General features: G+C 36.9%; 1 protein-coding gene across 1 annotated transcript; it reads right to left on the bottom strand.

Annotated features, from left to right (window-relative positions):
* Window positions 1-283: 283 nt before the first annotated feature.
* Window positions 284-6,225, bottom strand: LOC116168607. The gene is made up of 16 exons (XM_031484534.1): window positions 5,706-6,225; window positions 5,534-5,659; window positions 5,246-5,484; window positions 4,999-5,197; window positions 4,359-4,948; window positions 3,818-4,310; window positions 3,645-3,770; window positions 3,352-3,593; window positions 3,110-3,308; window positions 2,462-3,057; window positions 1,921-2,416; window positions 1,750-1,875; window positions 1,458-1,699; window positions 1,212-1,410; window positions 567-1,159; window positions 284-515 (listed from the first exon to the last, which is right to left on the bottom strand). Exons 1-16 carry the CDS (start codon window positions 6,204-6,206, stop codon window positions 344-346), a joined length of 5,139 nt encoding a protein of 1,712 aa, XP_031340394.1. The 5' UTR covers window positions 6,207-6,225; the 3' UTR covers window positions 284-343.
* Between the last annotated feature and the right edge of the window lie 21,775 nt (window positions 6,226-28,000).

The raw sequence follows: 28,000 nt of genomic DNA, 5'->3' as shown, positions 1-28,000 counted from the left end.
AGATTATTATTGATCACGATAACGTTCAACCATTTTGGTACTTTGTATACAGATTGTTAGCGTAAAAGAAGTATCGGAATCCGAAAATTTTAAATGTTTCAAATGAAATGATTCCACAAGAGTAGGTATAAATTTGCTGTGGTTGGCACAGAAACCACTCGGGCACCTGCGCATGCGCAATTCTGCCCAATAGCTTTTTAGTTGCAAACGGTTAAGCCGCTTAGCTGGAAATCAGAGTACAGACCGACACACCGACATCAACGAGATTGTGTGGAGGGTCATGCGGGTGGTAAAAATTAGTTTATTGAAGTATATGTACTAGTATCAAATTACAACTCTTAAATCAATTACGTTTAAACATTAATAAGAGATGCAACACTCCCATGAAGATCGCCATCCTTGAAAAGATTGTATTTCCCGAACCTGGCGAGCTCGTATCTGGTTTACGCGATGTTGGCTTCGCTATCACGAAATCGTTTGCTTTTAACGTCAACTTTTTTGTGTTTAACAGAGCGCTGCAATAATTAAGGATAAATACAAATAGGGTAGTGTAAGTGTTTCCTTACCCGTTAACCTGATCAGAGTGTGAACTGGCTAAGTTCACTTCTAAGTAGTCTGTTAATCCCTTGAACTCGGAACTTAGATCACCAGTCTCGGTCCGGTCCCCAACATTAAATATAAATACCAATACATTTGAAAGATAAGTCCTGGTTAATACGATTAAATTGCCTACAGGCTTAACTTTTAATGTGCCACTGCGTACAACTTCTTGATTTCTCAGTTGTAGCAAGCGCTTATAGATTTGATAATGGCTCACTTCTGAGTTGTTACTTTGAGCCTTTAAATTAGTTTCTTTGTATTTACTACCGACTGGAAGCCAAGGAGTTGCGCCCTCATTGAAACCAGCATTAACACTGTCATCCCACTGGAATGGGGTTCGTTCGAAATCTCTGCTAAATTTGCTAAAATCTCCCTTTTGTGCATTGCAAGCTCCAGGATCTTTGCCCTGTTCCCAGGTCACCTCACCATCTTCTTGTCCAATTTCTTCGCCATTGTACGTTACCATAACACCTGGAAGAACCGCAATGAGCGCATTCATACCATCAACTTTATCAGGCCCAAATCTTGTGGCGGCGCGATGATTGTCGTGGTTACCGATCTAACAGAAACAAGCAATGAACCGTTGGGAATCCTACACGTTTGTGACTTACGACCCAATTGGCAATTGTATCGGGAAGCATGTTATCGATCCAATCGTCTATAACCGACACTATAACGGAAGCGTTGGATTGTTTGTCGATTTTGGTGATAAAGTGGAAGTTGAACGAGAAGTGAGCACCGAGTCTTTGTCCATTTCCGTAATATTCCATTGTTTTTGATGTAGTAGTGTACACTTCCGTCATCATAACCCTAAAGAAACCAAGCGGTTTATTCGGCAAATTATTTTGAGTCTTTACCTGGCATCACCTCCATATTCTTCTACGTAGTCATCCATTAAATCGCGCCATTGATAAATCATGTCGTACGTTTTAGGCATATTTATCGTGTAAATATGGTCGAGAGAAGCCCATTCGACAGAAGAAACCCCCGTTGCGTTAGACGGCGGTTCGTCTCGAAATGCTTCATCTTCAAATAACGTGGGAACGGCGTCCATGCGGAAACCGTCAACATCACGATCTAACCAAAACTTCAGCACATTCTACCAAAATTCATGTAAGTAGTTGTAGACCATGTAAGTTTCCTAGTTACCTTCATGTTTTGCACTACCACCGGATTTGAGTAGTTCAAATCTGGCTGCTCCTTAGCAAACTGGTGGAGATAATATTGCTTACGTTTTGCGCTATATTCCCACGCCGAATACTTGAAACTTGATAGCTACAATTTTTGTTAATTCTCGAGAAGGCAAGCGCTTTATCTTACCCAGTTGTTTGGTGGAGAAGTGGGCGATTTTCCTTCTCTCCACACGTAAAAGTCTTCAAAGCCAGGAACATTATTTTCCGATTTGATAAACCACTCATGTTTGTTACTGGAATGGTTAGGTACAAAATCCATTATAATTTTTATTCCCATAGAGTGAGCCTTTTGCACCAACTCTCGGAAGTCATCTAATGTACCGTAATTCTCATCTAAGTCCATGAAGTCGCTAATGTCATAACCTTGGTCAACTTGCGGAGATTTGTATATCGGGGAGAGCCAGGTGGCCGTAATTCCGGCGTCTTTTAAATGGTCCAGTTTGCTAATTATCCCCTTCAAGTCCCCAATTCCGTCATTATTGCTATCTTTAAACGACCTTGGGTAAATTTGGTAGAAGACTGCATGTTTCCACCAATCCATGTCGCCCTTTTGTACGTCGGGAAGTACTTTGGCGACGAATGCTTCGTAAGGCGATAGATTTATGTCTTTTGATTGAAGAACTCTGCAGACAATAAATGGTATATGTGAATTATAACGCGTTAATTACCTGCCGTATTTGTTAGATTGAATGTTGGAAATGAGTACTTTTACATTTGTTTTAACTCCTTCGAATCTGGAGATGTCTACCCTCTCTGACACATTGGCAATGTTTATGACCACCAGGTATACTGGGCCATTTTCTAGCCCACGTGTGTATGCCAAGACGTTTTCAGAAAGAGCTGCTCTTTTGAATGCACCATCGGTAAAAGCGGACTCACGTCGTAGCTCTACTAGTTCTTGGTAAACGTGGAAATGACTTTTAACGCCTGGAATACTTTGGGCTTTTAAATTAGTTTCCTTGTATTTATTGCTGACGGGTAGCCATGGTGCTTTTCCTTTATTAAATCCTGCATTTACGGTATCGTCCCATTGGAATGGTGTGCGTTCGAAATCCCTGCTTATACTTTGGAAGTCTTCCTTATTTGCAATGCAAGCACTAGGATCTTGGCCTTGCTCCCAGCTAACTTCCCCGTTTTCTTGGCCTATTTCTTCCCCGTTATAGGTTACCATTACTCCAGGAAGACCAGCGATTAACATATTCATACCGTCTACCCTCTCCGGGCCATACTTGGTCGCAATCCGGGTGTTATCGTGATTTCCCAGCTGGAAGGGTATTATTTGAACGGGTGTTTTTATTTTGTACAGATGTACTTACAACCCAGTTGGAAGTGTATTTTGCCGGCATCTTATCGAGCCATTCGTTTATTATGTTTAGGATATCATTTGCTGTCGACTCTTTCTTTAAGTAACTTACGAATTGGAAGTTAAAGGTGAAGTGTGCCCCGTTCTTATCACCTTCTCCGTAATATCTCATAGTATTGTTTATATCGGTGTACGCTTCCGTCATGATTACCCTAAAACATTCAAATAAGGTGATAGTAACGCGTGAGGATGTACCTTGCGTCTCCTCCGTGCTCCTGCGTGTACGTATCCACCAACTGTCTCCATTGTTGCACCATGTCGAAGGTCTCGGGTTGGTCACTTGTGTATGGATGGTTTAAATACTTGTGGTTATCTGAAGGAACTCCGGGGGCATTAGAAAGAGGTTCATCTAAAAATCTATCGTCTTCGAAAAGATATGGTATAGCATCAATGCGAAAACCATCCACACCTTTGTCTAGCCAAAACTTCATAACATCCTAAAATGCGTTAAAAACGGTACAACGCATTTTAATATATTTAGCTACTACCTTCATCTTTTCTACCACATTTGAGTCTCGGTAATTTAAATCTGGTTGCTGTTCAGCGAACTGATGCAAATAAAACTGTTTTCGTACTGTACTGTATGTCCAAGCAGATTTTGAAAATATACTCAACTGTAACGTAATCATTAAATAGTTGTCTAAAAATTAGGTAAAAGTACCCAATTATTTGGAGGGATTGTAGTGGAACCGTCTTTGCCATCTCTCCAAACGTAGAAATTTTCGTATCCTGGTGTCCTTTTCTCTGATTCTATGAACCATTCGTGTTTGTTACTGGAATGATTGGGAACGAAATCCAATATGATTTTCAGACCGAGGTCGTGCGCTTTCTGCACCAACGCGTCGAAATCGTCCATAGTTCCGTACGGTTCGTCGATTTTAGTGTAATCGCTAATGTCGTACCCTTGATCAACTTGCGGAGATTGGAAAATTGGCGACAGCCAAGCGGCCGTTACGCCAGCATTTTTGAGATGCTCCAGTTTGCCCGTTATTCCCTTTAAATCACCGATTCCATCATTATTGTCGTCCTTAAAAGATCTTGGATAAATCTGATAGAACAGGGCGTGTTTCCACCAGTCTGAGTTGACGTCAGGAGGTGACTTAGCAACGATTGCTTCGTAAGGCTTCAAAGGAAGCTTTTCGGTGGATAACGAACTGTAAAAGAGCAGATTAGGTGAAATCTTGCCTACTAACTTGGTTTACCTGTATTTTTTATCCGAGTTAGAGCTTTTTACAACAACTGTCACATACTTGGTAAGTTCTGTGAACGGGGTGAGATCCAGTTCTTCTTCGTCACCTGAAATGTTGATCAGAACGAGATAGGACGCTTGCTCGCTGCTTCTCGTAAATGCGAGCACCTTGTCGGACAAAGCTATTATTTTGAACGAGCCTGTCAAAAATTCAGGTTCTTGTCTTAGCTTGACCAACTGCTTGTAAATATTATAGTGACTTAAAACGCCAGATACATTTTGAGCTGCGAGGTTAGTTTGCTTGTATTTGATACTGACGGGTAGCCAGGTCGTGTCGCCGTCACTAAATCCTCCGTTTTTCGAATCACTCCACTGAAAAGGTGTGCGTTCAAAGTCTCGGCTAAGAGTTTTGAAATCTTCTTGGGAACCGCACGCCGTCGGGTCTTGCCCCTGGGCAAAAGTGACCTCGCCGTCTTCCTGCCCAATTTCTTCTCCGTTGTATGTGACCATTACTCCGGGAAGGAGAGCGACTAGCATGTTCATTGCGTCCACCAATTCCGGACCAAAACGCGTGGCAACTCGGTGGTTATCATGATTACCAATCTAAACTCTGGGGGATGAGTGCTAAATTTGCAAAGCAGCTCCTAACTTACCACCCAGTTAGGGGTATATTGTGGAGGCATATACGCAAACCATTCCTTAATTGTAAGTACTATGTCTTTTGCTGTTGATTCTTTGCGAACTTTTGAAATCAACTGGAAGTTGAAGGTGATCTGAGCTCCCTTTTTATCACCGTTACCGTAGTACTTCATTGTGCTTTCAATATCAGAATACGCCTCCGTCATGATTACTCTAAAAAATTTTGCTCAAAGAATTGCATTAATGGCGCCATGTTAATACCGTGCGTCACCACCGTAGGTACTCATATAGTCATCTATGTATTGTCTCCATTCATAAATTACATCGAATGTTTCAGGCCGGTCTTTCGTATAAATGTGATCGAGGTAATCAAAGTCATTTGGACTAAGAGCTGCATTAGCAACAGGTTCATCTTTAAACTCGAGATCTTCCCAAATGTAAGGGACTGCGTCAAATCGAAAACCGTCAACACCTTTATCCATCCAAAACTTTAAGACTTTCTAAATACGAAATCAGTATGGCTTACGTTTTGAGTGTAGAAGATTTTACCTTCATTTCTGCTACTAACTGTGGATTGTTATAGTTGAGGTCAGGTTGTTCCGCGGAAAACTGATGAAGATAATATTGACCACGCTCCTCATTGAAAGTCCAAGCCGATCCTTTAAATACACTTATCTAAAAGATACTTGAGAAGGTTTTCAATATGAGTTTACTAACGTACCCAGTTGTTTGGTGGTTTACCGTTAACGCCATCCTTCCACACGTAATAATCACGGTACGGGATTTCCTTTTTAATAGACTTTTGGAACCATTCATGCTGATCACTGGAATGGTTTGGAACAAAATCCATTATAACTCTAATGCCCATAGCATGAGCGTCCTTTAACAGATTTTCAAAATCTTGCATCGTACCGTACCTGCCGTCGATTGCTGTATAATTTGAAATATCATACCCGAGATCTTTCTGCGGCGATTGATAAATTGGAGAAAACCAGACGCCGGTAACCCCCGCGTCTTTCAAATGATGTAGTTTACTACGAATACCTTCGAGATCTCCTATCCCGTCCCCATCACTGTCTTTAAATGAGCGAGGATATACCTGATAAAATAGCGCATTTTTCCACCAATTTTGGTCGCCTTCGGTTGGCGCTTCGATGACGTACGGAGCTGCTCTTATGGCTACACCAATCGTTAGGACCAGCAGCAGATCTATTCGAAGCATTTTCAACAAGTAACTTAATCAAATTTGACATCACATTATATTCATTGATAAGTTTTATCGCAACGATATCCTTTTTATTAGACAATCGCACAATTAGAAGCGTAGTGATAGGTATTGCTACATACTCCTCTATGGCCAGGAACTTTAATATCTACAAACGTTGTCAAGTATGGTTTATTACAAGGAATTCAAGGTTGGACTATTGTGAATAACTCTCTGTAAAAATATCACACTATTAATTTGAATGCAACTGCAGTTTTTTTTGTAATTTAGAAAATGTACTCGATGATTCGGCTATTTACAACTCGATCCGCTTTTTACACGCGTGCCTTAGTCCTATTTCTTTGATTTTTTACTCTACGAAATGTGAGACGATTGAATTGTTCATTGTTCCACATGACATTAGCATAATGGCGTTGTTCAATTTATCCTAAGGATAAGGGATGTGGCTATTATGTGGGACGTCTGTTTATAAATGTTGACAAAGAAATCCTGAACGCATTTTCCCCCGTGTCTTTGTTCGTCTATAATATTCCGATATAATACACCTTTATGGCATTTGATTTAAATTTGAACATTTAACACTAAACTTACAAGAACTGCGTAACTGGAGCAAGAAGAAAATTATGCGTTTCATTGCTTTGTAACGCGGGTTGTAAGAAATACCTAAAGATATGGTCTAGCCATCGAAAAATGAGGACCAATTAGTCGTAGCTATAATATAGTATAATCAAACTGTGCCCAAACTGGCAGGGAAGAAGAATCCTAGAAGAAAGTCCGTTCTATCCTTCATGGTCTTCTAATGAAAGGTCTCACCGAAATTAATTACTTTATACAAACTACAACTTTCCTGCGTGGCTACCGTTTTCTCCCAACTTCTTTCTAGCCCCTTATCAAAAGTGGAACTGGTTTTATCCTTCATGATACTCTAATAAAAAGAGTCTCAACGGAAGGAATTAATTTCTACTAACCATAGTCCTCCTCCTCAATTCTTATCGAAATTGTTGGAAGAGGGTACTCACAAAGGGCGATTGGATCGTCTGGAAGATTGCAGAATTCTGCAGAATGGAGCGTCCTTTCCATTAATCATCTACCAAGAAAATAGAAATCCTTTTGGGTCTCTAACTGTTTATTACCATCTCACTCATTTTCGAACACCTATGAGACACCCGCCACCCCACTCCTCTAATTGAAAATGCCTCATTTTAATGTAGGAAATGCATTTTAAGAAACTCTCACATAATGTACTAGTAGATCAGTAATAGAGCATACAATTTATTTACAGGCACTTGTTTCCTGTGCTCTGAAAATAAATATATCCACCTCGTTTGGTAATCTCCATGCAGAAGGTAACTTCTGATGGCTCCCTGGTTTCCCACCCACCCTGGCGCTGTCCTGGGTTGGTGGCAGTCTCGCAAGTCGACATATCGACTTTACCACGACTGTGTATCAAATAAAATACCTCAGATCTTCAATGTTGTCAAGTTCGATGATCCCTCCATACAGTTTCACAAGTAATTTTGCTCTCAACACAAACGATTTGAGTTGGAGCTGCCTCGTGGTCAACAACATCCCTGAAAAGCTAGGGTTCTTGCTATAGGTCTGAGTTACCTTCTTCTTTCCAATACGAAAGGGTGGTGAGATGGTGTCACATCCACTTATCGCATGTAGAAAAAAAATATCAAGTAGGTAGTTCGTATTTGAACGAGTGGGAATTCAGCGTAGTAAAGCCGTTACCCTTTCCACTCTTCTGGAAATAAACGTTCTATTTGGAAGAACCAAAGGCAGTGAGTAACACTTGAAGATGTAAGTCTTCCCGTTTTATGATGACACGAGGCATACTTGTTTTCGAGATATTGACGCTGGTATTGACTTCAACTTTCTTATTTTAAATGGACGCCATATTGGATTTTTACATCACTCGATAGAGAAAAAAAATTTCAAAACCAGTGATACCTAGAGTGATACTAAACACTTAGGGTGGAATTCATAGATATTACTTAAGTTACACTTACACTTTACTCATACTTAGCGCGTACTTAGTGGTATTCAAAGATATAGTTACGGTGACGCATGATTGCTATAGTAACGCGCGAAATTCTGACAGATACTAGCAGTAAATATAAGTTCCACTTAAACTAAACTAATAATAATAATAATAATATATATTTGACGGACAGTATCCATTATAAAAATTACAAATAACTTAACCATACAATTTATGTTCCAGTTCTCTCCGGAACTTCGAAAATGGTACACTAAACATGTTAATATTAAGTCCGTTTGCATCTGAGCAAATCTTATCAACTGGTGTAAACATGGCGTAATTAGTTCTATGCATATTAATGTAAAATAATTTCTTGCTGCTAGTTCTTTTGATGGCTGCCAGAAAATTTAGACTGTGTACCTAGTAGTTCACTAGCATGAACTTCTCCATTTAATAATTTAAACAAGAAGATCTGCTCAGATGCTTGTCGACGAAGATTTAATGGTTTGATGTTTACCATGACCCTAATTAGTGAGTAGTCTATGCTATCAACATTAACTCCTAATTTGTATGCCAAGAATCTTAACAGCTTATTTTGTACTTTTTCTAGTCTGACAGAGTGAGTTACATAATATGGTGACCAGACAATTGAACAATATTCTAGAATGCTACGGACAAAAGCTATGTAAACAGCTTTAATGCAAGACACCCGCTTAAGCATTCCACACGACCTTTTCACAAACCCTAACATCTTTAGTGCTCTATTAACAGTAATATTGATGTGATCAGTAAATGTAAGTTCGCAATCAAAATGAACACCTAGATCTTTAATTAATGTCACATTTTCGAGTACCTTTTGCCCTAGGCAGTAATTGAATTTAATTGGATTTTTTATTCTGTAAAAGCTGATGGATTTGCATTTACCTACATTTAACTCCATTTCATTCAATTTACACCACTTCTCCAAGTTATCAAGGTCAAGCTGCATATTAAGGCAATCTTGCACTGATTTGATTTCAGTATACATTTTAAGATCATCAGCGAACAAAAGGTATTTACAGTGTATTACCAAATCACATACATCATTAATAAAACAATTAAATAAAACTGGAGACAAATGACCACCTTGAGGTAAACCAGATGTAATTTTGATTTTTTTAGATTTAAAATGATTTTGTATCAATACAGTTTGTGTTCGTTCGGATAAGTAGCTAGAAAGCCATACATTAAAATTACCAGACACCCCCATTGCATCCAGTTTGGCAAGCAAAATTTTGTGAGACACCCTATCGAATGCTTTAGTAAAGTCCGTGTAAATGGCATCCACTTGTATACGATTTTCCATGGCATTGAGTAAGTGGTGTTTGTACGTTATTAAGTTGGTTTGTGTTGATCTATGTTTCACAAAACCGTGCTGGTGATCGGTCAATAAACAATTTAAAATGGGTGTAACTTTATCAGAAACGATTTTTTCAAAAATCTTTGGTATTTGTGAAATTCTTGATATTGGCCTGTAATTTTGCACTAAATCCCTATCTCCCGCTTTGTGTAATGGTATTAAAAAACTTTCTTTCCATTGTATAGGAAAGTATCCAGATTTAAGTGATAGCGAATAAAGGAACAGCAATGGTTTTGCCAAAGTAAAACGGCACTCTTTTAAGATTAGTGGTGGTACTCCATCTGGGCCGACACCTTTTTTAGTATTCAATTGTTCAAGTTTTGTGAAAACATCATTTGCAGAGACAGTTAAAGTATTTAAATGTACAGTCTTAACATATTGAAAATCAGGTACACAAGTATCACGCACATTTGGATACACCGAAGCAAAGAAATTGGCAAAGAAATTTGCAATTAAGCACGGATTATCTGTAACACTACCATTGTAACACATACTGTTAGGTAAGGAATGGCTTCGTTTAGAGTCATGTACAAATGTCCAGAAATATTTAGGGTCTGTGTGAATATTATTTTCGGTAACATTAATATAGTCACTGTAGCACTCGTTTATGAGTTTATTGCATTTAGTTCGTAAACCACTAAATATTAAATAATCACCAGACAGGCGCGTTTGTTTATATTTTTTATGAGCAACCTTTTTCTGCACAAGAAGTTCTTTTACATGACGTGAAAACCATTTAGGAAACTTAGAAGTGGCACTTTTCCTTCTAGGTACATATAGTTCAAAAAAATGATGCAGTAGTTCATAAAAAGACTGTACACAAACATTCATATCACAGCTGGAAAACAATAAATCCCAATTCACTAGCGAAAGGTGCAAATTCAGGTTTGCAAAATCACAGTTTTTAAAATCATAATAAAAATAATCAGCTTTCAGCTCATCAGCACCAAGTTGACATGATTCAACTATTAGACTGATAGGGGGATGATAATGATCAATTGGAAGTAAGAAATCCTCTGCTGTGTGTGTAACCAAGCTAAAGTCATTTGTAAACACTAAATCTAGAATTACATTGTAATCATTGCGCACGTTATTTACTTGATATAAATTTAGATAGGCAAAATGATCAGCTACTATAGTTCCTGATTCATTTAATTGGCCCGTTGCATGAAGACCATATTGGTCGTTGATCCACTTGATATTGGGTAAATTGTAATCGCCACACAAAATTAGCACGTGGTCGGGATACCGATTAAGAACATTTTCAGTTGCAGTACAGTGTAAGTCGTAAACGTCTGAATGTGAATTGGGTGGAATATACACATTACCTATGATGTAACATTTACCGAGAAACATAACCAATACGAAAATATGCTCAACATTATCGACAGTGGTTGAGATCAATTTAGACATCAATGTTTTATTCACCGCGATAAGTACACCACCATCCACGTTTTAAGTTACTAGCTAGGATATTACGATCCTGCCTGTACACGTTGTAATTACTACTAATTTGTAATTCACTTGAAGAAATATCCTGGTTTAACCATGTTTCTGTAAGACAAATAACGTCGTAATTTGTTGCAAACACAGACTGCATTAAATTTTGCATTTTAGTTCTAATACCCCTAACATTTTGGTAATATACTTGCATGGTGGATTTAGTTATTGCTTCGGTACTCCTAAAAAAGAATTGTTACTAGATTCATTACGTCTCTTAAAATCAAATCTCTTAATTCCAACGCCACTTGGCCAAAAAGCAGGGTTATATAACTGGTCTTTAAATGAGAACGGTGCACTCAACACAAAACATTTATTTTGACTTTCTTGCGATGGTAGTTCTTTGACTGAAACTTCGACGTTTTCAAAAGCAGAATCGCTTTTTACATATTTCACAACCGCGTCCGCTGTAACAGATCTTTTAATACGGTGTAGATATATCCATACCTTCTTCTCCACGCCCAGGAATTCTCCATCCGTATTATCTTTCGTTCCTACTTTTTTAATTATTGGTTTAGATTGCCGCACTGCTGTAACATGATTTGAGCTTTTTAGAGCTTCGTTATTAGTTGGGGCTTCTGCTTCAAGGTTAAGTTTTGGTGTAGTTCGTTTCGTGTTGCCAATCTCAAAATTTGGTGTTACAGGTGAGGTGACGTTTGCTTGTTGATAAACAGGTTGTTTACGTGACAGGTTTAGTTTAACATGGTTATCTTTCTTTATCACTCCAGAGTACGTGAGTGCAGGAATACTTTGAGCAGCACTGGTCTCTATAGTAGTTTTATTACCCGATAGGTGCGATATTTTCTCCAAGAGTAATTGATTGTTTTGCTTTAGTATTACGTTCTTATCCTGTGCCTCGGTTACTAGTTGTTGCAGCAATTCAATTTCCCGTAAGAGAGTCTTTACGGCGTACGGAGTGTGCTCTTAGTAAAGTGTAAGTCTAACTTAAGTAATGTCTATGAATTCCACCCTTAGTACCTATTTCATTTTGGAATCAACCCTGCATTTTTACCTTGAAGTTAACAATGCATTTCTTATGGCAACAATATCCATTAGCATAGCATCAAAAACTACACAACTTTGCTAATTTAACCGAATCTGTAAATATAATAATAAGAAAGATAGCCATGTTATTTATTTATTTACTTTTTGTTTATTTATTTATTTATTTATTTATTTATTTATTTATTTATTTATTTATTTATTTATTTATTTATTTATTTATTTATTTATTATCCTTCTCTTGTTCTGGGCCCTCAACAGGCTTGCGCCCAATTACAGAGTGACCCGTATAATGATATTATTCTACTCAATTTAAGACACCGTGTATATGCTTATTACGGTAACTTCTACGAAGGTTCTCCTGTGTACAGGAGATGATAGCTAACATCTCTGCCTGAAACACGGTGCTATGCTCATGACCAAGGAGAAGCTGATGTCAGCTCTCGGACGATCACCGTATATACCCATGCCCAGTCCCATTTCTGTTAGGGACCCGTCCGTAAACCGTAAACAAGCCCCTCCGGTTTGAGAAACGAACGATGTGAGTTCAGCGTTCAGAGATCTTTCAGTAACCACACGGACAGTTACTTTCCAGGTGATCGGCCTTGCCCCGATCCGGGTAGCTCCGAAGTTGCGTAGTCCCTAGACTCTGGAAAGTGGTAGAAGTATGCCGAATGCCCCGGCCATTAGCAGTCCTAGTCAATTGATCGGGGATTCAGAAACCTACAGAGGCCGCAGTGGAGGCTGTGTTGCGCTGTGGCGGAGGTAGGGGCTGCTCCCTGAGTAGGTGGTCGCCCCTCGAGTTCTTTACCGCTCCCTCTCACACGAGTCATTTAACTTATATCATGCAGAATCAAAGGTTTCTCCCTATTCATATTGGCATCCTAATCTAATCTTCTAATGTATTTATACGATATTTGTATAAAATTTGTAATATGGTGGACTGAAATTGCGGTAAATAAGATTCCGGGTGCAGAAGAGTCGTTTCGCTATCTTCTGAACTATTCATCCCATTTTGATATAGTGATTTTGATAGTATTTATCCTGACAGGAAATCCCCTTCGCCTAGGCCAGGACTTTTCGCCGGGGAAATCGGAAGGAACAACCTTGCACCATAAAACAATGTCACCCCTTAGTTACGTAACCCAGGAACTCCCAGGGATAGGGGGTATCGGGGGAAGAGAGGGTTTCTGTTCAACTCGCGTGGAACGCCCTCCATTAAAATCAGGAATAGCACATCAACAACCAAACGGATGCTAAATAAAAACAAATTTGTCTAAATTTTGTTAAAACCGTGACTATTTTACACTAAAAATCGAAGCTAACGTTTCGAAATTTCTGCATGTAGAGATAAGAATACTTACAATCAAATGTACGCCATAAAAAATAGAATGCAAAAATTGTAGGGTTACCTAAAAGTCAAAGGCTACCGACGCTTAGCTGTTACGGAACACTGCCTTCAGCGTCGGTTTAACCTCGCAATTTTGTTTTTTACCATGTAGGAACACATTTGATTGCGAAATCAACTTACTCGCTTCAGCATCTTCAGGACCTTTCGATTCTACAGAGACATCAAAACCTCAAAAATCTTCAGAGACTTCGAAACTTTAAGTGTTTTCAGAATCCTTACAATTTTTTCCGGACCTTGAGAACCTTCAGTAGCACGAACTTATAAATTGGACTGCTAATGCTGAATTAACAAATGAGCATTAACCCAACATTAACCTCACGTTTTCTAAATAAATTACTGTGACACATGTCATTGTTCAAGGCTGCAATAGTCTCAAAACTTGAGCACTAGGAGAATTCCCCTAGAAAATAACTAAAATGTGCACATCATGGCGGCGCCCATGCTAGGGCCATTTCTACCTCTATGCAACTGTTTGATCAGCAGTCCATCTTAATTTATAAGTTCGTGTTCAGTAGGGTCGTTAACAGGCAGTGGCGTAACATGTGAACAAAAAAATGGCAAACATACACAACCTAACTACAACCACAGATTACAATATCTTACGGTTGCTGAAGTACACTATGAAGAGAGGTACAATAATGTTTTTCTATTTCGGTGTCACAATGATAATTTTGTACAACTGTTTTCGGCCGAAAACAGTTGTACAAAGACAGTGATTATAGTCGTTTTTTTTTGGTAACTCATCTCTTAAGTTGGCAGTTACTAGTTAGTACAAGTAGGTACTTCGTTGGGTACTTCCATGTTTGAACTTCAAAATGTCAAGTCTTACTACGCTGCCAACCTAAAACTTAACGGCATAAAAAGTGTTCCCAACATAAAACATGTTAGTTCTAATGTTCCCTATAGTTTCTGATAATGATTTTTTTAATTAAATTAAAGCACCGAAATAGAAAAAATAGTATGAAAAACGCGTGTTACAATGCTTTATTGTAATACTCCTATCTTGTGGACACTCGTGGCTACGCTTCGCGTCGCCACTCGTGCCACAAGATAATCGTATTACAATAGGTCGCATTGTAACACTTGTCTTTCAATATACTATTTCCTACTACCAGTCAGCATTTTTTTTGGAAAATGTGGGATGGAAATACAATTAACTCCCTCATCCGCTTCAATTGTATTGCATAAATTCCAGTCATAGAAAAAGGATGAAGCATGTTTGTTTGTAATGCATTCTGGCAGGTTTGGAAAATCGATATGTCATCTAAAAAGATGCCGTGAAATTTAGGAATTTGCATTGCATAATTATTAGGTAATAGTGTAAATTGTTGCATTACGGTGAAACCCCTTTTTATGGATTGCGTGTTGTATGATTCAACCAATATCGCACACTTAGATAATAATTATTGCGTTCTCCTTATCGACATTTTTACCTATAACCACTGATAATTAGAAATAACCAACTTCTGTGGAAAATTTACACGCCCGTAGGGTTATAAAATGTCACCTGCATTTTGCTCTTTTGTACGGTAATAAAGCGTAGAACTAGTTACATGAAATTTAATGCGCTTACCTGCCTATTATTGCGTTCATTCGAGATCAAAAATGGAACGTGTCGGGTCAGCGATATAATAGATGCTGTAATAGTGGTCCAGGGTTGAGGAATTTAGGGTGAAAGAGCAAAACTGGATCAGGAGATGTCAGCATGTATACAGGTTAACTTGTTAGTGCCTATTATGAATGATAGAAAAGGGCATTACAATGTGTTACTTATAAAAAGATAGGATTAATTGAAAAATGAATAGGTTGGGCAGATATAATCTGGAAAATTTGCCAGTGGCCCGTATTTTCGCATATTAGAATATTGATGTCATATCGCGTAATTAAATTTAAGGCATTTATACCTAAAAAGAGAACTCTTTACATCGCACAGATGGGGATACGAACCCGTTACTGCAATATTATTATATATGTAAATATATAAATGTAAAAATAAGAACCAACTGATTCAATTTTTTTTACGTTTGACTAGCACTGCATTTGTGATAAAAGTTTTCTGGTCTGGAACGATTTACCGCAAACGGTTCACCATAATAACAAAATGTCAACGATCAGCATTAATCTGGCAAAAAAAAAATGTAGGAATGCTAATTATATATGTTACCGGCAAACTGCGAAATCCGGCATTTTGCAAAATCCCTAGGCATTTTGCGAAATGACTAAATACCACCTTTTAGGTTAAACCATTTTATTGAATAGAATTTTTTGAATTGTTACATTTTTGGAGATCAGCTCGGGGTTAAGGAATAATGCAAAAAAATTAAAGTGTACTCTTGTAGTAAAAATTTGTTTTTAAATGCTGGGAATAGTATAAGAGACGTCACGTTTCAATCGAACCTCGCCAAGTTAATATTTACAGCCATTATAGGGGGGTCAGGTGTCAACCATCGACCAAAAATATTCAAAAGCGAAATTTAACTTGTTGATAACCAAATATAACCTTTTAGGTTAAACAATTTTATTGAATAGAATTTTTTGAATTGTTACATTTTTGGAGATCAGCTGGACGCAACAATGCACTTTCCGAATGGAGAGTATAATAATTATCCTCATTTAAGATATAAAAAGATGATTATCTCATCGAAATGATGTAAAACGCATACTTGAAAGCGTATAGATACTAATTTACCGCCCCTAGCTGCAAAGTGCTGAACTAAAAATATACAACTTCGTACGAATTGCAACCATTATTGCGTCCACTAAAAATTTGTTATCTTATAATATCTCGAAAACGGCAAGAGATGTCTCAAAGCTAGTTTGTGCTATAGGAATCTGTTGAACCGGTGCATCTTTCGTTGATAGTATTTGAATGATAAAATGGCGGGAACATGGAAATACAGGCGATGCCTTTATTGCGTCCGATATTCGGACGCAATAGTTCGAAGGAGGCAATAATGTGCGTAATTGGTAAATGTATGGACGCAATAATGATAGAATATATATTGCACACAAAACTTATAAATTATATAAACTCTAGTTCCCACACTAGCCGCAAGGAGCGCCACATGCTTAAAAATTGTCTCGCGAGTAGGCATGGGAATTTGTTTCGATATATCGATAGGTATCGATAGTTATCGATATATCGAATAACAATAGGTAGAGCTAAAAAAATGGATATATCGATAACTATCGATATATCGATACTTATCGATAAGTATCGATATAGCGATAAGTATCGATATATCGATAAGTATCGATATATCGATACCTATCGATATGTCGATAACTATTGGTACGATAAAATTATGTTATTGTTGAGATTTCAACGAGCGCTACTATTTTTACTAATAAAATCCATTTCCGGGTTTACTCTCGTGTAAATGTACTATTTTTAGTTGCTCGACGTTTCGGAAACTTAACTTTGCTCCCTTTCTCAAGAGAAGCGCTACGTCACATCCATGCCAAATAAACGCAGTAATAAAATCTTTAGAAAATAGATCTTTTCGTCTTACTGACGATTGCTCAAAAAAAGAAGCACTTCAAAAAGTTGAACAAAATGTTGCATCAAAATGGCTACTCTTTAGATAAAATAAAGACAATCAAAGGGTGTAATCATGGCCTATGTATCGGTATCTGATGGTTACAGAGGACCAGTCACAAAAAACAGAAAAAGCTAAGAACACTTCAAATTTAGATATACAGTTTCAATTGATTGACATTTACGAAATCTAACAAAAAACTCTTGATAAAGGTAGCAAAGAAACGTCGAGTAACTATTAATAGTCACTTTACACGAGAATAAACCGGAAAATGGATTTTATTAATAAAACTTGATAAGATAACTATCCCTGTCGATAACTATCGATACGTCGAATATTTCTCTCAAATGAGGCGTGCAATTACAGCGGTAATTGCATTGTAGAAAGCTAAAGAGCCCTGCGATAATTGCACAGTTAATATGGTAACTCCATTAAAGTTGCAAGAACTGCATTCGGTTATTTTCATATTTTGTTAAAAGAGCCCTCTTGTCTTGTCGGGCTCTTTCGCCAAAATATAAAAGTAAACTCATGCAGTTTTTAGACACGCTTTCAAAAAAATTATCGGTAATATTATATCGCCATAACGAGAACTATCGATATACCGATTATCGATATAGCGACAGTTATCGATCTTTCGATAGTGATCGGTGTATCGATAACCATCGATATTTCCATAATTATCGGCATATCGATAAGCAAAATATATCGATAGGTAAGTACCCGATACTTATATCGATAGGTGAAAACAGTTATCGCCCATCCCTAGCGATAACTATCGACATATCGATATATCGATAACTATCGATAGTATATATATCGATAACTATCGATATATCGATAACTATCGACATATCGATAACTATCGATATATCGATAACTATCGACATATCGATAACTATCGATATATCGATAACTATCGACATATCGATAACTATCGATATATCGATAACAATCGATATTTCGATAATTATCGGCATATCGATAAGTAAAATATATCGATAGCTAAGTACCCGATACTTATCGATAGGTGAAAACAGTTATCGCCCATCCCTACTCGCGAGGGTTTGGCAACTTCGCCTAACGTTTAAAATATAAACAAAACACGGCTTTAAATATAACCAAAAATTAATCCGTGTTTTAACGAAAGAGGGGATTGTCTTGCCATTAGTTATTGTACAGATATATGCGTGCGGCTGCTTGTACTATAGTGAACAATTACGGAATTTGGGACAATCGACGACTTTTTAAATAATTTGTTACAATGTTACGATACTGTTTCACAAAGTAGGTATATGTACCAGAGACATAGAAGTATTAGGTACGTCCTAAATTACTAGAAATTCAGGATTTTTATACAGTTTTGTATACATACATATATTGTATACCCATGTTACACATTCCAACTTGAAGGAATACCTGTATAACATTTGTGAACAACTAATAATGAAATATAGAGAGATTGAGAATTTAGATTGTGAACAAGGGAATAGTTCTTATGGTGGTTATAGCTTGGATGTTTTGCATGTTTCAAATAATGTTAGGCGCCCAAGGTACAATTTAAGTCAAGTACAACTTATAACATTACGAATCTCAAACTTACTTAACATGTCTGTACGTACTCTCTATCGACACCAAAAAGCCATGTCATTTGAAGATAATAGGGAGTTTCTCACAGATGCTGAGCTGGATTGTATGATACATAATATTTTGTCCGCTACTCCGAATGCAGGTGAAACTTATGTTCTTGGGAAGTTTAAGATCAAGAAACATTCAAATTGCACGATGGAGAGTACGAGAAAGAATTCAAGCTATTAATCCCATTCGGATAAGTTTACACGTGCAATTTGAGACGAACCTACAAAGTTAAAGGCCCTAATTATTTATGGTGAGATTTTGTAACTTGTGAAAGATAACTGTGTTTTTCAGAACTCTCCAGAAAAAGTACTGGTTGTATTAATTTGTTACACTTAGCATTGCAATTAGTGGATTATGAAATGCTTCAAACGTCACCAGTTACTCGATTAAGGAATTTTGAAAAACCAACAATGTTCATCTATACAGACTTACATGGACTACGATCTTTTTAACCCATTTGTATTGTGGCATGTTAAAACATCGCTTCATGTCACCATTCTATATCGCACACTCAGCTAGTAGGTAGTTTATTTAGAACAATTTTGATAAAACATATGCGGTTTTAGCGAGTAGCAGTGGCAGCCGCCACAGTAATTGTCATTAAATATAAACAAAAAATAATGCCGATTAAAAAAAGGACAAAGTTTTTCATTTCTTTTGATTTTGTTCCTATATTCATCCAATTTTTGAATAACTGAATACCTACAACTATTAAAAATTGCATATTCATTGCTTTTTTATCCATCTTTGTCAAACACCACCAATTTTGAGAACAATAATATGAAACCACTCTAGTTTAAAAATCACCAGTTTAATACAGAAACCTAATAGCCGTGGTTCATCGGATAAGCAACAGTTTAAATGATCTTTGGTCATACCTAAATTATCAGTTTACGTCGAATTCTTCTATTAGTGATCCGAACAAATGTTTTATTTCTTAACGTAGTGCGAGATTGCCAACCCTCCCGAGACAATTTTTAAGCATATGGTGCTGCTTGCGGCTAGTGTGGGAACTAGAGTTTATATAATTTATAAGTTTTGTATGCAAAAATATATATAAAAGTTGTAACGTACGAAATATATATATATATATATATATATATATATATACTGTTTTTTTTAATCAGACATTTTTATATTCGTGTTTTTACGAATTAAAATATATATTTAGCCAAAATCTATATATATTCATGAAAACAGTATATATATTGCAAAAACTTTATAAATTCAAGAAATGTATGTCCTGAACGGCGCCTCATACTTTAAGGACTTCTTTGTAATGATTTTTAGGTTTTTACCGCGGCGGATTATTCATAAAGCATAATAGGGAATAGTCTGGGAATAGTATAAATAGTATTATTTTTATTCCTGCAGTGAATCGGGTTAACAATTTAGAAAGTGTTATTAATTGTGTGCAACAATTGAATAACATTTTAAAAAATGCAAAAATAACAATATTTATTGTTATTCCAGGATAGACACCACTTAGTAGTAGTATTACAAAACAGGGGAGAGAATACTTGCCAAAAGGGGAACACAAAGCAGACCAAGAGATCCTTGTTCCTTGTTCTGTTCAAGCTAAAGAAAAATAATACTTGACAGCAGGGCCCCGGACCGGACTGAAAAAGAACCGAAAACCAGACCGAAACCGGTATTTTATTCAGCACCGAAAACCAAACCGAAACCGTTATTCCTTCAGAAATGGAACCTTAACGAGAACCGGAACCCACATTATTTTTTTCGATTCTTTTCGGTTTTTGACTCTTATTAACAAGTTATTGGAAGTTGAAGGACGCGCCAGCAAACTCGTATTGAAAATTGATATGATTGCCATCGGTGGATTAGAAATTTTTAATAAGGTGTCGAAATTGAACACAGTCCAAATGGCGGTGGGGGTAATTTAGCCACTACTGTAAATGTAAATAATAAAAGGAGGGGCGAGGTTTTCGAAAATAAAAATAAGAAACAATACTACAACGTAATTAAATTACAATTTTTTTACATAAGTTTTTGTGTATTTTTTCTATGTTTTATTAATAAATTAAGTTTAAATACATAGAACCCTCTTCCTCCTTTATCCCCCTTGTCGTTGTAAATTAGCTACATTGACGATACGTCACGTTTTGGTATTCATGACTTTTTACTTCTTTTTCGCACCTATTAATTGACAATAAATTACGTTGTTATAATAAATTTTTTAAATGTCATACTTTCTAAAACACTACAACCGAGAGAACCAAACCGTTATTTTTTTTAGAACCGAACCGAGAATATTTTCGCTTAAATATAAAAGAACCGGAACCGATATTTCATTTGGGTTTGGGTGCCTACTTGACAAGGATAGAACATAAACAATAATTGACGTCACAATCGAGAGTGATTTAATCTGAGGGAAGGTAAAGCCCTAAGAAAATGTATTTAAAAAAATAATTCGTAATAATGTAACATATCTCGTATTGTTTATATGCAACTGCAAATCCGTAAAAACGCTTCAATGGAGCATAGCCACAGAGATCAAGAAGAAAGAGAAACCAGCACAAGGATATATGGTAACAGTCAAAACAATAATCCCTTTAGAGGTAAGACACGAAATCAGCAAAAGTAATGGCGCACCAAGAGAAAAATTTGCATGTAACCAATGTGCCGCAGGATCTTCACGTAAGGGAAAAGAAATACGGCTAATGCGTAAGCAGAAAAACAACGAGGGATAGCATTAAGTGCAGAGAGGTACAAAGCGTGAGCTCTTGCAACAAGACAGAGAAGTATTGTGCAAGAAACATCTAACACTATGATGGCTTCTAATGGCAAAACAAAGAACTAAGTAAACGAACTCTGTTACAAGAATAATTGACATGGTAACTAGTGGATTATCAAGAAAATACCTAGATGGCGTAAAAATATCAGAGCAAGAATTTAACTAAGAGCACAAATCGACGGTTACTTAAATTACTTAAAAAACATGTAATTATAAACTATATGAAATCCGTGTCAGAAAGGTTGGCATACATTATCATATCCTAGAGCCAATATCTTCGCTAAATACAAGCTGTTTACGTCCATCTTAGTAATTGTTAGTGCTGTCAAAAAAGTAATAAGGCATAGTAAAATCAAAATTTGAATATATTCACTCGCTTTTAAGAGATACGGGGGAAAATCAAAAAAGTGCCAATTTCAGAATAAGCCTATATTTTCTTAGTTAAAATAAATACACAAAATACAGTTTCTTTATAATAAACTTGTAACAAATATACCGAACGAGCTCCTGAGTCACTGAAAATTTGATCAGTGCTTCCTTGGGTGATGTAGACATAATATTGAATACAGAATTGGAGAATTCGAAACCGTTCGCAAGTTATTATGTACACCGGCGGACGGACGAACAGATCGACGGTTATCGCCAGACATGGAGACTATGAAGCGCTACATAAATTTCCTATGCTGAACAAAATACAATATAAATACTTTCTCTTTCTAAAGCGGCCACCCGTTACAATTTATTTGATCTTGAACGCATTTTCAGCTCATCCTTACTTGACTTGTATTTCCCTTCTAGTGCAACATTTAAGAAAATGAGAACCCTTTCGTTAAAAAATAAATATTTTTGTTTTATTGACCTTTCTCTATTCCTGAGGTCAAAATTTCAACAGTAGCAAGCTGGTGCAACGAAATACAAGAAACGAAACCTCTCTTTACAGGTAGAAAAAACTGATAAAAGCACTTATATTACATTTCACTGTCTTCCACTAAATTTTAACAACTAACGTACCTACTGTGCTTACGATACCAACTTGGATTAAAGAGCGTACCTACCAGGCCGTGATCTATTAAATTAGTACACTATTCGTGACTAGAGGCACTAGAGCTCATGTGACCGTTGAACAATTGAGTTCGCTGATGATGACAGCCTTGTTGTTGAAACGCGTTCGATATTTTAATATGATTGTGGTTCTTAAATTCAGAAAGAGCGCCCATATTTGTTTTTCGCTATACGTGGGTGTAAATTCAAAAAAAAATCTATTACCTAATGCCAAAAATGTACAAAGCATGCTCTATGCCTTTACCAATTACTGTTAAGTTTAAGTGAGAAGGGGACGTAACGGTACATTTTTGGGGCCGCATAAGTAATGTTCCAGAGTTCCGTTGCTCGGTACTGGCCTAAATAACATAACCACATTTGTATCTATCTACTTTATGCTAATCTAATCAATAAATTAATGTTTTAATAAACCCCCGAAAATATACACTATGTTCAAGAAAAGGACTTCTATCATGGGGATCATGGGCAATTCCTAGAAAATGGAAAATTTGTCCTATAGGTATTCTCGCACGATAATGGCGTTGTGCGCGGGTGCTTCATCCTGTTGAAACCAACAGCTTCCAGTTCTTTTGCACCATATATCGTTGTACTCGTACTAAAATCTACTGCTCATTGTTGTTCATTGTGATTTCTCCGAAACGAAACGTTTTGAAAATCTAACCAGCGAATGTCCGTTTTCTGGTATATCTTTGGAAGTAAGAATTTTCTGGGTTTCGCTCATTGACCACCCTCGTATCTTCTATGGTTTCGTAGATCCCCATGAAAGACATCTCTATCTTGAACACAGTGTATAAGTATCCTTTTGGGTTGTTACACGAACAATCGGACGTTCAGCCATTTTGACGTTTCTGAGAAAATAGATGCGGGTTAAGGAATGGAAAAATTGCTCTTGAACTAATTACCCAATATTCAAGTTTTATAGGAAGCGATTAGTTTTGCCGTAATATCGTTAATCGGAAAATGTTCCAGATAATCTAAGAATGCATTGCAAATATGTTTACACAGTATTGAATAACGCACCTGGATTTAAAAAAACGTTTATTTTGTAATATGAAATCCTTAGTCACTTCCATGATATTAATAATTTGCGTTATCTCCCTATCGGTCATGGAAAAAAATCGTATGGGAAACTGAAAACTTGTTTATTTTGTATTCAGCCCGTGCTTATTTTTCCGCATTTTGCGAGACGAGATGGCCTAGCTGTGATTTAAAATAACAAACGCTTTGATATACCTATACTAAATTTTAGAGAAAAAATAGATCTTAATTTAGGGCTGCTTTGCATAAGGTCAACCTGGCATGTTAGTTATCTGATGCATATTTATCATTGTCGAACAATATCTGTGAGCTTTTGCAAGCTGGTCACATAATGTTGCGAAACATTTGATGCAAATTTAACTAATTTGGATCGGATCCGTCAGAGGCGACATCGGACAAGCGGGTCCAAGCTTCCCTTTGAATTTCTCATGAAGTCCCTTATACACTGTAATTTACGAAACGGAATTGAACGTCCTAAAGTGGCAATTTTCTTGTAACCTTACAATTATTATTGTGAATACAATAATTTTCTGAAAAAAACCCTCTCAGAATTAACTTACACCGTCGTAACGCTTTGGAATATTGTAATACCTTCTGCAGGGTAAATATAGTTGGGTTTGTAAGGAACAAGTTAGCCAGAAGGGTAAGGGAAGGAGGGTCGGGGTTACATGTATTCCACATCTGCGGTATGCATTATTCATGCAGATCTGGCCGCTGTCCTTTTACTTCGTTATGCTTTAGCTATCCTTCTTTAGGGTTTGACGAGCCATTTGGGTCCGAGTGGTCAAACTGATCGATTATGCATTCTACCTCAGATAGTGTCGATGTTACTATAGTAATTGAACCGATTTTTAATGGCGTATGATCAGTATAATTGCCTGCTCACAATAGAGCAATTATTAATCCTTGTTGCAATTGCATTTAAATGGTGTAACTACATGAAAAGACCGCTGAAAAGTTACGTAACCTTTGCATTTCCTAAATGAATTTTTTAAACTACGAAGCATGAATGTGTATTGTGTAGGTAAATTGCGACAGTAATTAAATACCTACAACAAAATTCACGCTGTCTAGATAAGTATGACCGAGGCCTACGATACTTAAGTATTAAGTATTAATTAATTATTATTAAGTAAGTATCGTAGGCCTCGGTATGACATAATTTTCGATGAAGGTGTAATAGGTAAATCACCCACGGCATTTTTATTCAGGTGATTAAGTCACTTTTTCGTATGCTTTATCGGTCTATCCTTATAGACATTGGCGTGATGTTCACTGCCACTCTGGGACTCATCAGTTGAATCACACCCTAGCTCTCCATGATAACTATTACAAGAGACTGCAAGAACTGGATTCCTGTAGGTATTCATGCTACAGTAGAGAGCTATCATCCTCCCTCGAAAAGGTGGTGAAATTTGCATTGTTTCTTGAAGTTGTTTCTCAGCAACCATAATGACTGGTGACACGACGTCTTGGAATAGGTTTTGGGGTATGTCCTTCCCGATTTGGTTAATTATTTTCAAAATTCCTACCCAGAAAAGATGCGAAAAAAATTCTGATTTCGACCAAATTTGGTATCTGGGGGTTTTAGGTAAATACCTATGAAAATCACTAATCTAAAATTGGTTTTTGAAAATTCGAAAAAAAAATTCTCTGCAATTCTTGACCGTACAACGAAAATGGAGAGAATTCCACGAAATTTGTTGTGTACAGGGTGAGCCAACGATTGCGCAGAGTAACTTAATGCTTTGAAGATAAGATTTTTCGATAGAGTGCTTTTGTATTATGATATGGTTGAATATTTTCCACATTTTAAAAATATTTGGAATTATACAGGGTGCGCCCACAAAGTAGGGCGTCCAAATGGTGCATGGTAAATAGAACCCCCTGTATTTGAATGCATTTTTGAATTCTGCGTGTAATTGTACGTCTTTTTTATTATATGGTTAATATCCCAAAAGCTAGTCGATTTTTAAGAAACATTGGGCATTTGCAAGCGTCAGTATATTGTCAAAATTATTACTTTGATTCCAGGTTTTATATCTTTTATGCTGGGCTAAGTAAAAGTCAAATAAATACATCTACTATAAAACATTAAAAAAATAGCTTACAGGTTGTTTTTTTCTTGATCCAAAGTTACAAAACTTCATATTAAAAAATCTCACTTTTTTAAATAGAACACCCTGTATATTTTTCTGTCATCCTTTAGCTCCTCCAAAAACCTTCAACTTTTGATAATGTCCTAGACCTATCTCTGATAGTTTTCGAAATATCCTGGTTTTCCTGGTTTTTATATTCTAATCTTAAATAAGTTATATGTAATTTACATAATAGTGAGGTTTATATAATAGCTGTAAGGTGGCCATGCAAAAAAAGGCAATTTTTATATGCCTCGTTCAAAGCTAAAATCATATTTATTAATTCATTTTTCTAATAATTCATTTAAGTCTATAAAAACTGGCGAATAAATTTGATAGTAAAAACATAAACAAATATCTTCGTTTTTCTACTTTTTTATTTTAATCTGAAATAAGTTCTAATTTACATAACATTGGGAGTTAAATTAAATTTGCTTTGTAATCAAATGTGTTTACTTATTCTCCAGTTTTTGGACTTAAAATAAATTGTTTGAAAAATAAATTAATCGATATGATTTTCGTTTTGGACGAGATAGATAAAAAGTGCCTTTTTTTTGCATGGCCACCTCACTATTATCTATAACTTATTTAAGATTAGAATATAAAAATATAAAACCAAAATATTTCGAAAACTGTTAGAGATAGGTATAGGACATTATTATCAAAATTTGAAAGTTTTTAGAGGAGCTAAAAGAAGACAGGGATATACAGGGTGTTCCATTTAAAAAAAAGTGAGATTTTTTAATATGAAGTTTTGTAACTTTGGATCTACAAAAAAAACATCCTGTAAGCTATTTTTTTTAATGTTTCATAGTAGATGTATTTATTTGACTTTTACTTAACCCAGGATGACAGATATAAAACCTGGAATCAAAGTAATAATTTTGACAATATACTGACGCTGGCAAATGCCCAATGTTTCTTAAAAATCGACTAGCTTTTCGGATATTAACAATATAATAAAAAAGACGTACAACAGAATTCAAAAATGCATTCAAATACAGGGGGTTCTATTTACCATGTACCATTTGGGCGCCCTACTTTGTGGGCGCACCCTGTATAATTCCAAATCTTTTTAAAATGTGGAGAATATTCAACCATATCATAATACAAAAGCACTCTATCACAAAATCTTATCTTCAACTTCAAGGCATTAAGTTACTCCGCACAATCTTTGACTCACCCTGCACATACTTGGTGAGTTAAACAACAAAATTGTCCGAACAGTTTTTTTAATCACTTTTCAAACAAAATTTATACTCAGTGGGTCATCTAGTTTCGTATGCATAGTTAGTGGAGTAGTAATTAAGGTCCACTCAAAACGGCGCGGGAATGCGGAAAGACGGACGCGGGATATATTTCTACAGCAGGATATTCAAGTATAACGCATGCAGAGACTTGGTTATAGCAAGTCTCTGAACGCATGCGAACCGCCGGCTGGCGTCGCAACTCGCAACGGGATACTTACTTGCATATCCCGCTTTAGAAATATATTCCGCGTCCGTCCCACTCTCGTTCCCGCATTCCCGCGTCGGTTTTAGTGACCTTTAATTACTTAAAAGAAAGAGGGCTTTAGCGAATTGGGGCCAGAATTTAGTCTAAAATTTAGGTCTGTAAACAGTATACACCTCGATATACACTGAGGTTTGCTAATTTCTAAACGCGTCGAGTTCGATTACATTGTCTATCAACTGCTTTTGCTGATAGGGCGCCGAGTTATGCCAGCGAATATTGAGTAGGGTATGCGTAGATTAAACCATGAAAGGTAGTTGGTACCAGTGGGTGTGTTCACCAGGCGAAGCGCTTCGCGAGCGCTACTTGCAATGTCCCTTCAAAGTTCAAAAAAAGCGCTGGAGCATGTCGGCTGGCAGTATGTTTGAGCCTGCTCCAATAAGTTGTTGGTTTTAGCCCGTAAAGAACAATCTATACTTATCGACCCGTCCAGCAAAGTCGGGAGCGCTTTATAAGCGCTACTTTGTGAGCGGTAAGCGAATATACACTTGAAGCGCTTCAGTCTGGTGAGCGCAGCCTACAGTGACTCTATACAAGACAGTATCTCATTTTTGATTGGTTGCTAAATCACGTTGTACGCGACAGCCATTTTGTGGCAAAATTTTGACAGTAGGGACGGGCGGTGTGTTCAAAAAGCCGGTACGACCGCGACGACTACGCGCGAACTGTGCCGACGAGCGTCCGCGCCCGTGTTCTTTGGGATATTATAAGCAAGGCAGGTCTCGTTTGTTATCAGAATTAAACAGACAAATCGCTCCACAAACCAAGAACGGCCATGCACCAGCACTCACTGAATCAAGAAAGAGCTGTCAATCT

Source organism: Photinus pyralis, unplaced genomic scaffold (genome assembly GCF_008802855.1).
Source record: "Photinus pyralis isolate 1611_PpyrPB1 unplaced genomic scaffold, Ppyr1.3 Ppyr1.4_LG4, whole genome shotgun sequence".
Lineage (NCBI taxonomy): Eukaryota > Metazoa > Arthropoda > Insecta > Coleoptera > Lampyridae > Photinus > Photinus pyralis.
The sequence above is the reverse complement of the archived record's forward strand: the minus strand, read 5'-3'. Positions and strand labels throughout refer to the sequence as shown.